At 42.0% G+C, this 13,383-nt stretch overlaps 1 protein-coding gene across 1 annotated transcript in view; it reads left to right on the top strand.

Annotated features, from left to right (window-relative positions):
* Positions 1–13,383, top strand: part of ablim2 (actin binding LIM protein family, member 2) — a 56,658-nt gene that overhangs the window by 41,228 nt on the left and 2,047 nt on the right. The window contains exons 11-22 of the mRNA XM_079579674.1: positions 915–947; positions 1,465–1,582; positions 1,820–2,086; positions 2,784–2,855; positions 4,368–4,475; positions 5,343–5,396; positions 8,357–8,394; positions 8,574–8,682; positions 8,771–8,829; positions 12,312–12,372; positions 12,902–12,909; positions 12,996–13,076. Of these exons, the coding sequence (XP_079435800.1) occupies positions 915–947; positions 1,465–1,582; positions 1,820–2,086; positions 2,784–2,855; positions 4,368–4,475; positions 5,343–5,396; positions 8,357–8,394; positions 8,574–8,682; positions 8,771–8,829; positions 12,312–12,372; positions 12,902–12,909; positions 12,996–13,076 (1,008 nt within the window). The remainder of the gene's footprint in view (positions 1–914; positions 948–1,464; positions 1,583–1,819; positions 2,087–2,783; positions 2,856–4,367; positions 4,476–5,342; positions 5,397–8,356; positions 8,395–8,573; positions 8,683–8,770; positions 8,830–12,311; positions 12,373–12,901; positions 12,910–12,995; positions 13,077–13,383) is intronic.

Below are 13,383 nucleotides of genomic sequence, written 5' to 3' on the forward strand. Positions count from 1 at the left end.
ATTATAGAACGTTTTTTTTTTAAATAATTTTCTCTTGTTTGTTTTGTTTGTTTTGTTGTGGAGTAGAGGAGCAAAGTGCTTCAACAGCCCATAAAAAAACGTGCAATGCTAACCAGGAAGCTACATTTGCTTCACGCTACATATGCTAATGTTAGCAACAAGTGCCGTTTCTGGCTTCTACTGAACAATTTGCCATTGAAATTGACCCTGTATTGGCTTGACTTTATTTGCGTGTGAGAAATATTTTTATAGTCCGCCATCAAACAGCAAAAATTGTGATTCCATTTTCTTCCCCCTTGGCTAGGTCACGCCCCCTTGTATGACACGTTGCCGTCTGTATCTATAATACTTACTTGTCCTTGAACATAAATCTGGAAATAGCATTTTCTCAAAAGTAAATCATTATTTTTGTCAGAGCTTCCATGTTTTGATTGAAGAATTAAGAACTCGTTCCTGCCATGTTTTTGCAGTTGCACTCTCAGTCCTCTAGGGGGGGGTCACATCCTGACCAGTCACACAGCTGTTTCCTTTCATTTTTCACTCCCCTGTCATTCCATCACATTACTCTCTTCACTCTCACCGCGCCAGTGCTTTGTAGTGGAGCCGCGGACCTGTCGCCCTGGGCTGGTAAAACGAGCGGGACACCGTACTCCTCCCTTCCCCAAACACCATGACCTCACCGCACTCTGACAGTGACACATAGGCCGTCTTCACTTGGCCTGCCACTATAACGCAGACTGGAAGATGAGATAAGATCTTTCCAATTCTTTCCAGGACAATCCCAGTTTGGGCAGCAAGATGCACTGAAATGAAGTTAAATTAGAATATATTCAATAAGTACTACATGTTATGGTTATAGTGACGGGCCTACTCTGCACATACTCAGCCTGTCCTCTGTCACTCTCCATTCGCAGTCCCCCCAGCTGCTCTCTCCTACGCCTACAGAGGTAACGCACGCTAACGTTTCCCTGTCTGTGTGGTGCAGCCTGTCAGTGTCACATGACCTCCCGTGTATCTGTGATTATGTGGAATATTGTCTTTGTCGTTCGGTTGTTGCTGTGTTCAGTCAACTAACGTCTGGTTTTCTTTTGTAGTGCCTTGTTTCAAATGAACTGAAAATGTTTTGATTTATTATTGTGAAATTGCACCCAACTTCTTTCTAAAGTGGTTTTCAGTGGTGATTCAGTTGTTTTTGCTTTTACTTCATTCCTAACTTTGGTGTATCTAATTTTGGAAGTGTTGAGTGTGTTCTCCCAACTTTCTTGATGTTTTCTAAATTGGCAGATTGGCACGGTCGCCTACTGCCCATCAACATTCAGCAGTACGAATATTTAGTGGAAGTTATTGCTAAGAAACAAACAGTATTTTGTGTTTATCCCAGTTTTTGCTTGTTGTGAAGTGTTTCCATGTGTAATCTTTTAAGCATTAGCTTGCTCAATCTGTTTCTGTCTGTTGTGCGTCCAGGGTGATGGTGAAAAATCTCCCCGGCAGAGACGACCCTCCAGCCCCAGCTCCAACAGCTCCCTGGGGGGCTACGGGCGCTACACTCCCTCACGCTCCCCACAGAACTACAGCCGGCCAGGTATCCAATCCGTTACAGATCCACACACACATTTTTGTGGGATTTAGGCATCACAACGTTTTGGATGAGTATTCATGTTCATTGCGCTTTGAAAGCTATGTATGTTATCACACTGGTATTTTACTTTTTTTATTCATTTTAAAATGTACTTTTGAAAAATTTGAAAAACATAAAAGAGAATCATTCATTCTCATTATTCCAATGTTTGAATTGGAATTTGTTTTTCTTTGAATGGAGCTATTGGACCAGACACACACCTCACTGGCCGATACAGCAGCCTGCCGCGGGACACCAATTCTCTCCTGTTGCCCCCGAATGTCACGGGGGGCCATAAGTACTCCTCCCTGCCCGGGTACCACAACAGCGGTGGTGCTGAAGGAAGCACCGGTGGAGGGTTCAGTAGTGGCAAGTGCTCTCCCATACCACCAGGGGGCACTGCCTTACACTTAAACCCAACCACGTTGGCCATGCTGCAGCAACACAACTACATCCCTTACTTCAGAGGTATCCAGGCACGCTGAGGTCTTATAACAGGTCTAATACAGAATTCTGAAAGGAGGAAACCCTTATTTTTAGATTGTATATTGTTATGGATTAGTTGACATGGTTTGGCACAAATTTGGTAATGCTACTTACGCACATATTGTATGTATACACATTGTATGATTTGTGGGACTCCCCAGAAGCTATTCATAGCTTATCAGCCAGGGCCCATATTTGGGCTCTAAGTGTCATATAAGGCCTTTATTCAATCACTCTTTAAACAAACTGAAAGATATAACATTACAAATATTTGTGTCACTGGATGACCATTTTAAAGGAGTTCCAAATAGCACCTTGTTGCTATTACATTCTGTATTAGACTTCATCGGTCTCAAAGATTGGAGTGCTGTGATACAACCACCAAACTCAGTCTGACCTCACTTGGCATGGCATGGTTTTAAGCACCATTTTAACCAAGTCTTGGAAAGTTTGGAATCTGGCCCGCGGGTTTTTGGTTAACCGTAGACTAGTGACTCAGTGTGTGCCAAGTTCAATTGTTGCAACTGCTGTTTGATCACAGAAGAGCCATGAAACTGCTTAGTCTATACGCGATACCATATGCCCAAAACTAACATCACAAACCAGTCCCACTTATTTATTTATTTTCTCCCTTTTTGCCTCGTCTCTCCCTGCTCCATAATCTCTTGTCACTTCCCAGGGCTCACGGCGGACCCCGAACCTGAGCCTAACACTAAGAACTCCCTCCATCTCAGTTTACCTCCGCCCGACGGTAACCCATAGCCCGTTCATAGTCTATCGTTGTCGGAATGGTTAGGTATTGTGATGTTGTTGTAAGGTATCGTGTCGTCAGGTTTCATGGTGCACCTCAAGGATCGCACTTAGGGCCCCTACTTTTCCCCCCATTGTGCTCGCCTTGTGACTGTGGACATGGTTGTCGTTGCATGGTTGACTTGTTGTATAGTGTAAAATCCTTTAGGCTGGTTAAGGTTTTAGGATGTCATAATTCCATTGACTTGCTTGACCTTCCTTGCTTGCTTTGAACTCCTACTCTAACTTAATGGTCTTTTGTTCATTCCATCGTGTGTCACGGGGATCAGTTCACTGCGCATGTTTTAAAGACACCCAGAAACAAGAATATTTAAGGGAAGACTTAAATATGAACTGCTTCTACAATAATCATATATTTCATAAACTGTTTCTGAACTATAGGCTTTGCCAGATTTTCCAATTGTGGCTGTTCAAATGGCTTTTGGATTTGATTGCTAGGTATTTGACTTTTGCAGAGTGATCAAAAATGCTACATAGTTGTGATAAAATATGTCTTTTTACCTGAAAATTATTTCAGGATTTAATAGCCAATAAAAACATTTGACCTCTCTGACATTTAACAAAATGCTCAAAGCCTTAGCGTCTGGAAAGTCCTTGCCTTTTTGGGAAGCTATTTTAATACCGCAGACTGCCCTGAGCTAACATATGCATTCTTGGAACATGGAATCGTCTGATTAGAAGCATGAGGTAGAGCGGGGTTACAGAAGTCACGTACACGGTGAGGCTCTCTGCCATATTCAGTGTGACAGGGCGGAGAGGCGGCGAGGGAGGATGAAAGGGTCGCTCCAGCCGCTGTGCTGCTGTAACTCTGCCTCTGCTTGCCAGTTGCTGTGGTATGTTATATTCTGCGCCACTGGTTTTAGATGTGTGCTGTGAAAGACTGCACACATGTACACAAATTAGTCTGGCCCATAAAAGTTGCTCGCAATGATCAGCGCTTCGAAAAACAGTTCTATCTTCTCACAGCTTTGCTCGGCGAGGCCTCGGAGGTTTATCGGTTTATTGTGCCACGCTGCACTAACAGTTGTGTTGTGTGTTGTAAACAGGCATGCGGTGTGTCGGGGATTACTGAGCCCGTTTGTCAGTGATCTCATCCACCTCCGTCCAGATCTGTGCGGGGCGGTTGATTTGTGTTGGAGGCTGCGTTCTGTCAGCTCACACGTCGGACCCTCCCTCACAGACCTGGGCGTACGGTGCCGGGTCTGTTCAGGCCTGTTGTTGACTTCATCGCCCTGTGTACTCATAACAAAATGATCAGTGATGAGAAAACATTGACATACGTAAAGACGTGCCATTTACAAGCAGAAACAAAAAACTATTCTGCCACTGTGTGTTTTTTCATCACTCAGTAACAAAACTGTTTCTTAACAAGTCGCTCAATACCTTTCTTTGCTAATATATCATATTTGTTTTTACCGCAACGTCTCCCTTTCTCCACAAATCTAAACGAAAGGAAGTGAAAGTGGCCGAAGTACCCCGAGCTTATCCACCTATTCCGACGGGAAGTCGCCCTCCTCCGCCTCTACGTATGTGGCTGCACCGCGCCATTTCCACATACCAGGTAAGCACCCACCTTCAGCAGGGCCACCAAATGGGACTCAAAGAAATGGCAGTTAATCAGCTAGTTAGTTCACATTGAAAAAAAAATCTACTTCTGGTTTGGTAAGTATATTTCAGATCCATTTTCCCCATTCGTCGCAGAGGTTTAGTTTGCCCTAAAATTGAACGACGATGTAATGTCTGCATCCTCCCATCGGGACGTCCCAAATATCACATAACAAATAAGTCAATGTGATCCGACACACTGTTCCCATTGAGAGATATGTTGTCTGACATGCAAAAACTAGGAGAAAATGAGTTAAGTGGAGAACCAGCGCATGTCCACTTAATAGCCCTCATAGTCCGTGTCCTTTTTGGCCATTGTTTCAGACGCTGAAACCCTGAAACATGACAAAACGCTTGCCTATGTGCTACGTCTGTGATTCATGTTAATGTGTCCAGAAGCATTGCATTAGATCCGTAGAAAACATATCGTAACCGGTATCCAGACTTGATCTACAATCTGACGTGATCTGAAAATGTACTTGTCTCAAAAATGTTCATCTGGCGTTTGCTTGAAATGTTCCGATTTTGGTTTGACGTTTTTACTGATACTAAAACGGTCTATAAACAATTGTGTAACTTGTATGTATTTTGAAATTGCAGCATGACTACGATCATATTAAAATGATAAATGTGTTGTTTTTGAATTGAGCCTTACCTCGCCCCGCCCTCTCTTTGCTTTTGCTCCGGGTTTTCCCATTTCCCAATAACGGCTAACTCATGCTTCTTTTTTTTCCCCCCTTCCCATTCTCTCTCTCTTCCTTTCTCTCCCACGTTGGGTTTATTCCATATTTTCTCCTCCTTGCGCATCTGTTGCCATCTTCAGAGACTATGGTCAAAGATAATATCTATAGAAAACCCCCCATCTACAGACAGCATGGTACAGTCCTCTCTTTAACACCTTCTTTTCCTTCTGGTCTGGTCTCTGCACGATGTGTCGCATGTTTGCCTGTCACCTAGTCGCCCCAAGGTTCCTCACATGCACTGCCCCGGTTGGATCTACATGTGTAGGGCTGGTGCTTGGGTTGTAGAGGTTGATCCAAATACTGTATTACTGTTGGATTATAGTTTTACCAGATCCAGGCAAATCATCAGAAAATTAAGGCGAGATGCTTCAGGTGGTCTATTTGGAGATTTTTGGCTAGCCTTAGCTTGAATGTCAGATTCACACACTACAGAGTTTGTTAGAAAGTCACTACAACATGGCCGCACTCTACTGACATATGCTTGGTATCCACGTGAAGCACGAGACAAGACTCTACGATCCAAATATGGTCATTTCTTTTCCGAAAGATGGCAGCAGCGAATGTCCGCTCGGATACACTGTACAGTTTCATGTTTTTCATAAAATCTTATATGGAATAGCCTCTATTTCACAGAATAGAATAGACAGTCTAAACAATTAGCCTTTTAACACAGTTAGCTAACACAATGTACCATTAGAGCACTTGAGTGATGGCATTCCATTAAATCATCATTTAATCACCAGTTTCCAGTTCGAATAGTCATTTACCACATTGCCAGTGACTGTATTTCTGATTAATTCAATGTTATCCTCATAAAATTGCAAAGGTCCTGTACCTGCCTTTTTTTTTTTATTACAGGCAATAAAAAAGGAAGCCACTAAACTCAATAGTTAGTTGTGGCCTAAACTCACACAACTTTATAGGCACATTTCGCAACTTGCAGAGTCACTTTTCAGTGGAAATTCTAGAAAACGAGCCTGCAGTTCAAACAACTGATACAAATGCTTGATACAAATGGACAATATTTTCCAGCAAATATTTGACTGTACAAGATACTGAAGGAGGACAAATTGTTTTTGTCCTGTATTGTAGAACAAAATCGGGCATAGTGCCTTTAAGTGACCCCAAACCTTTGAACGGCAGTGTATGTTTCAAAACTTTAGAGCTAATTTTCTCAAAATGAGAGTTCCATTGCACTCTTAGGACCACATTTCCATTTTAGTAGCTCCTACAGACTCCAAACTTTTCAGTCTTGTACTTGTATTTTGAAGGTGTGCTGAAGTATCTGTCAATATCTAATTCCTATATCTCTTGGTTATTAAGCCTTGAACACAAAAAAACTCCTCCATACATTATTATTTGGTCGTCATAAATTCGCCGCTGTGTCTCGCCTTAAAATTGAAAAATAAACGCTATGTAAGATAACATAATCATATTTTCTGTTAAAGCACACTCCAGAAGTTAGGCCTCAACAAAGAAACACACTAAATAACACGGCCAAATACTGTTTCTAAAGCGGGGGGTGTCCTAACCCGGGGGCCCTCAGAATAATTATTTATGAGCTCTTTCGTCTCGCTGATTTGGCGAACCATTTACTGCAAGTTTAAACATTCTACACAACCGTAACCTCATTGATAATTAAAGTCTTGCAGTAACTTCCTCTAAATGAATGTTTAGACTCTTAGTCCAGTATCATCATAGTTTCTAGAGTTGTTGACCGGACTGGGTTTTTTACACCGCTTATAACCAGCTCACTTGGTTATAAGAAGAAAGGCCTTTGTTGAAAATGTCTTCACCTCAAGCGACCCAGTCCGGTTGACAACTTCTACAACTTCTACGTCTCAGTCTGCGGCCCCTGATGCAGGTTTGGACACCCCTGATGTAAAGTCAATTGAATCAAGGGATAATATTTTCACTATAAGACCAGCTATCCTCATGATCAATCACAGCTTTCCATCGTTGACATCGCAGCCACATTATTTCTTGGTTTATGATTATCAAAGTGATCCGTACTTGGCGCCTGGTCTTCAGATTCCCCTGTGGTGCATGTCGGCCCCCTCTACACCCGCTCATGTAGTGGTCCTGTGGTGATGTGTGTGTCCGCTCTCAGCCGTTAGCTACTCTCTCTCTGTCCACATTGTTCTGATGATGGTGGTGGTGGTCTCTGCACAGCACTGTTTGAAATCACTGTTCCCTGTCACTGTCACTGTGTGTGGTGCCCCAGTCTTTATGTACTGTATGTGTCGCAAATGCACCAAAACCCCACAGGGATACGAATGTCTGTGGGGGGGCTTGATGTGCTACACGTGTCAGCTGCACAGAGCACGAGGCTGCAGTTTCCACCGATGAATGAGCTACTGGACTTTGTGACAGTTTTTGTTTCACGCAGATAGGGCTAGCCATTACGGGAACATTAAAGTGATAGTCTGTGAGTTTGCAAAGTGAGGAGAGACAAGACAGTTGACAAATTTGTCCTGCCTTTAACCAGAAATCTACTCCTAGTTTGCAAAATGAGGAGAGCAGGAACAGTATTTTCAAAAGTAAATGATTAAGCTCCTCCCCCTCCATCCTGATTGGACCTGACAGGCCTTCTCATTAGTTGCTGAAATGAGCAAAGGGAGGGACATTAGAAAAGGCATTATTTTTTTATTATTACTTATGTTGTGTCAAACTTCAGGCCCAGGCGGTCAATTATACACAATCTTTGAAATCTGTAAAACATTTCAACTTACACGCTATCACTTTAACCACTAGCTAGTCACATTAGCCTCACCAATTATTGAATTATAGGCTGTTTCGAAAGCTATGATGTCATGTGAACGCAACCTAAAGTGACCTAGCATTCACAAATAAATCAAAGTAGTTTTAGTCTTGACCTCTCGTTGACACTTTACTCTGGAGACCTGAGTTTGTAAAGTTTAGATCAATAAATAGAGCGGCAGTAACGTCTCAGGAGCGGCAGTGAGAATGCTGTCTGCAGCTGACGCGTTGGTCCGGGGGAGGATTGAGTCCATAGTGCAGCTCAGTGCGGCTCACAGGAAACTGCTGCTACTCCATAAACTGTGGCCTCCTGTAACATGTGACTGTTTTACAGCCTCTAGAACCTCCTGGCAGGATGGGGAGGATGGCAAGGTGGGTGTGAGCCAACTCCAGTTTGCATCTTTCTACTTCTACCAAAATCATTTTTTTTCCCCCCATCCTTTACACAAATATCCATTCACTAATTCACTAACCCACCTGTTCATCACCATCACTTCTCCGCCTCTCTGTCTCCATGTCTGGTCTCTCTTGTCTGCTGTCGCTCCCCACAGAGGACCAGCTGGAGCATCCTGAAGAACGAGATCGACGGGCACATGGGGCCGGACGACTCGGACCCGCGCAAGTCCACCTGCAGCCTGCCCACCGACACCTCCCAGCCGAGTCAGTCTCAAACAAAAAAAAACAAACAAATCAGGCTTTAGAATGGGACTTTTCCTGCACTTTTAACGCTGAATCGCTCTTTCCGTAGGCTTCCCGTACAACAAGTCGGCATCTCTACCCGGTTATGGAAGAAACGGCATCTACAAGGTTAGTCAGGTGCTCTTTTGTGGCTTTTTTTCCCCATATTCATCACTTCCGTCCTCCTTTTCGTCTCATTTCCGTCACTATTTTGACACTTTTTTGAAGAAGCTTTTTAGATTTAGGTGAAACCAAACTGGAGAAAAAGCACTTGGTTAACGTGGGGGTTAGGAGGTTAACAGGTTCCGTTTAGAGCCAGACTGCGGAGTATATGAAAAAAAACACCCGTGATTAAATGCTTGTATTTCTCTAAATTCAGGGGGTGAATTGTTGCGTAGCATTAGGGCTGGGTACCGTTAAAAAATATATACCAGTACTTTACGAGACTTGAACTATTCTTAATATTTCTCGTCTAGAACCAGAAAACATAGTAATATGTGGAAGATATGTAGATTTACAATCAGTATAAGAGTTCATCTCGAGTTCTTGTCAAGAAATGTGTGGAAAAATGGGGGATAATTTGGGAATAAAAGTGAGAGAAATTGTGGCAAAAATAAGGAGAAATTGTAGTAGTGTTGAGTAAAAGATTTGGAAACAATGGGATATAAATTGAGTGAAAATTGGGGGAAAATGGGGCAACAAAAGGAAAAAAAAAAGTGGGACAATAGTAAGAAACAATAGGGGGGGAAACATCATTTATTTGAGCTTTAAAGGGACTAGTTTAAATATGTTAAAATTATGTTCCTCCCCCTACATGTTCCAGCCGTGTCCTAATGTGTAGAATGAGCCCAGACCTGTTCACCACAACTGCCTCTAAAATCCTGCACTGTCACTCAGAAACGTGTTTATTCAGGTCTGAAGTGCCGTCATGCAGAAACTGCAGTTACACGCAAGACCTGAGGTGGCAGTAGTGAGTATAAAATGGCCAACTTGCATCTAGCCCCTTTAACAACCAAGTCATTTACTTTAGTGCTGTCCCTGGACCAACAGCATCAAAACTTAGATCTAAAGATTGTGGGAAAAAAAATTAAAAAAATACGATACCAGTTGTGCCTGAACTTTAAACACAAACCTTATTTCTACAAAAGAAAAGGTGTAAAAGCCTTGTTCAGTGATTCATTGGGAAGAATAAGTCGTTTAGTGTGTTTTTACCTGGCATCAAACACTCATGGAACAGCTCACAACTAAGTGTTTTAGTGATAAAGTGATAGAACAGCTTGTAGCGTTTTGAGAGTGACTCACAATTATCTGGAACTCGCTTGATGGTCATTGTAAATACTGTAGAAAGGACAAAATAACACAATGATGCGGAAAGTGATTGTAAAGTCAATTGAGGTTTAAATACCAAAGGCTTTATTTTGACAACCCTTTGCAGAAATACAGGAGCCTTGTCTGTGTATTTGTTTATTTATCAGCATTGGCCGCAGTTTATTTGCTTTTGTGACATAGCCACATATAACCTGAAATGCTCCGCAGTGTGGTTTTAAGAGTGGATTTTCTTTCGAAGACGTCGGGGACTTGACTTCTGGCCTCATTCCAAATTAGTTCCAGTGTTGTCTGTGTGTTTGTTTACTCTGAGGCTTCTGTGGATCCACCGCGGCCCGTCTGAAAGGTTTATCGACTCCCGTGTTTAACATGAGCCTTTGTGGAGTCAGGTTACACTGTACCAGTCACTCCACGCCACCAGGGTAGACCGTTTTTTTTTTTTTCTTTCTTATGAGGACGTTATTTAGTCTATCGTCTCATAATGCAATAGCACCGGCCGCCCTCGGAGTTTGTTGACGGATTAGGGACAAGCAGACAAAACAGAAGAGAGGAGGAAATGAAGGCGCAGGAGCCATGATGGATTTACAGAGTGCAAAATAAAAACGTACGACCCCGCCATGAGAAAGCTCTTTGGATGGAGAGATGGACTGTGAAACATTGGCGTCTTTTTACATAAAAGACCAGTTGTTTTCTTTTATTTTCACAAGAATGGATTACCCACCTGGATGATTGAGAGTTGACATTGTTTTATGAGGAAGAACTGCAAATTATGTCAGAACAAGAGTTTGAAAAGCAAAAGAATAATCTAATGGAGCTAAATTTGAAAACTCATGACTATTTAGTTGAGAATTACGTTACCAGACCAAATGTGTAAGTGAAGAATGTGGAATACTCTAGTGATACTGAAGTATCGACATCATGTCTGCTAATATCACTAAAACAATCATTTGGCAATAATTGTGTAGACTTATTTTGTGTAATTAAGTGTAATGTTTGTCAGAAATATGAAATGCGTAAAAGTGACATCGGATGCTCTTTGGGAGAGCATCCGATGACCAAAAATAAGAAGCACTAGAAACGAGAGGTCGACCAATATACAGTATATCAGAACTTTTGCTTTGCTCTGCCTGATCCCGTCAGATCTCAGAAGCTCAGCAGGAAGGGCCTGGCTGGTACTTAGATAGAGACCATTTGGTAACACCAGGAAGCCTGGGTGAATGGGTGTTTTAATGTGGATTATTCCTATCAAATAAATAAATTAATTTCATTAAATACCCCAGGGTGTAGCTGTGGCTACAATAGTAGCTTCCCACCACCGAATATGGAGTGAATGAATAATGCAATGTAAAGTGTCTTTGAGTGTCTTGAAAAGCGCTACATAAAACCAATGCATAATTATTATAGAAAGGCCACAAGGCCTCAGGGGAACTGAGAAACATCTCTACGAAAATTGGTTACAGGTTTGTACACCTCGGGTTGTATTTTATGTATTTTATGTTGGAGACTTTTGCTTATAATTTCAGAACCATACGAAATAGAGACTTACTGTTGTTGTTTGTTTTATTTACAATCTGCAGATTTTTGTCTGTGAAACAAGCTCCCTCTGAAGTACTTCCTAAACATGAATGTCCTGAATATATCAGCCTTGTGCTGCTAATGAAGCGCCCCCTGCTGTTACAGTTCAACTGACACATTTATTGTGAAAAATATCAGCCGGGCATATTGGCATCAGCCAATAAAGATCCCCTAAAATCGGCATCGGCCTTTGAAAAATCCATATCGGTCGAGCTCTACTAGAAACCTTTTAAAAGGTCTTCATTTCCATGTATTGTGTGTTAACTAAATATTGCACGTAGCACACAATCCTCTTCCTACACGTTGCTCCAGCGGCACTGAAGGATGAGTCAGCAGAGAATTCATTTCCCTTTGGGGATCAATAAAGTAAACCTTTAATTTATTGCTCGTAACACAATCGACACACCCATGAATGCAAAGACAAACTGGTGTAAAGATCACTTAAGAACAATAAAGAAAATGAGACAAAATATTACAAAAGCATTGTTTAGAAGCAGCAAAAAGTTCCCTATCGGATGGAGACTACATTGTTGTTTGAATAACATCTCTATGGATTCTTGTCTGTAATTTCACACTATCAGGTGACTCTGATACTTATCTCTACAGAAATGGCCTGTTTATAAAGCTCTTCTGTGGAGCCTGAGAAGCATGTGATAGTGCAGGCATGTGTTCCAGTACACAACATTTAAACGTGTTTCTGGTTTGCGCAGGCTGCTGAGATGGTGGAGGATGAAGCGGACCAGGACACCCACAGCTGGGGAGGCATGAGAGGTAACGCCATTTCCCTTACATTAAGAAGAAAAGGAAGTAGATGAGCGTTTGTCATTCTGTGGTGTCCCTCAGAAGAGGAGCAGGGCACTCTGAGATGGACTGCACAGTGCACGTCATCTCTCCAGCTGCAAAATGATTCCTCCCGGCCCACTGTATCTCAGGCCGGAGGTCCAGCTGTTCGCAAGCCAAGCTCATATTGGTTTTCCAAAGCAAAGCAGTTGCTCAGAATGTGCTGAGTAACTCCTTTGAAATCCCAGGACGTTAAAGCCACATTATGTAACATTTCACAAAGCAAATCAAATGTCGCAGCTTTGCTTTGACGATACATTAGTGCTGGACGATTAAAAAAAAAAAAAAAGACAGATATTACGATTTTAGTATTTTTTGTATAGCTTATGCCTATATATACGCATGTTTTATTCTTCATGCAATTGAGCACCGAGCTGCATATAAACACGCTGCAAAAGCACTTTAAAAGACCTTATCATTTCATCCAATTAATCGATTGTCTTGTTTCTTTCTTTTTCAGAATATAAGGTAAGTGTCAGCTTGTCACATCACACAAATTGTAACTTCACGAGTCAATTTGAAAATAAAATAAAAAACTTTGCTCTGTGTTCTAGATCTATCCATATGAAATCCTGGCAGTGACACATCGAGTCAAAATCAAGCTTCCCAGAGACGTAGATCGCACCAGGCTGGAGGTGAGCTGTGAACAAAACAAATGATTCACCACTATATAGCACGAAAAGCATTCAGAGACACTTCGCTTCAGTTTACAATATCGTTTTGGGCCTCAGTATTTATTGTTTGTGCATGTGGAGTCCAAATGATTAGGTGGAACACTTTTCGCATTAAAAACTAGATTACTCAGCCAAATTTGCACCGTGCAGCCACAAATGTTCCCACACAGTTCCTCCTTATGTGAAGTGAACTTTTTTTTATCCAATGACCCTTTACGCCCTTGTACCATTAGTCTCACCCCAACCGCCAAACTAATATTGCCATGCT

The sequence above is a fragment of the Gobius niger genome (assembly GCF_951799975.1).
Source record: "Gobius niger genome assembly, chromosome: 21".
In the NCBI taxonomy this organism is placed as follows: Eukaryota; Metazoa; Chordata; class Actinopteri; order Gobiiformes; family Gobiidae; genus Gobius; species Gobius niger.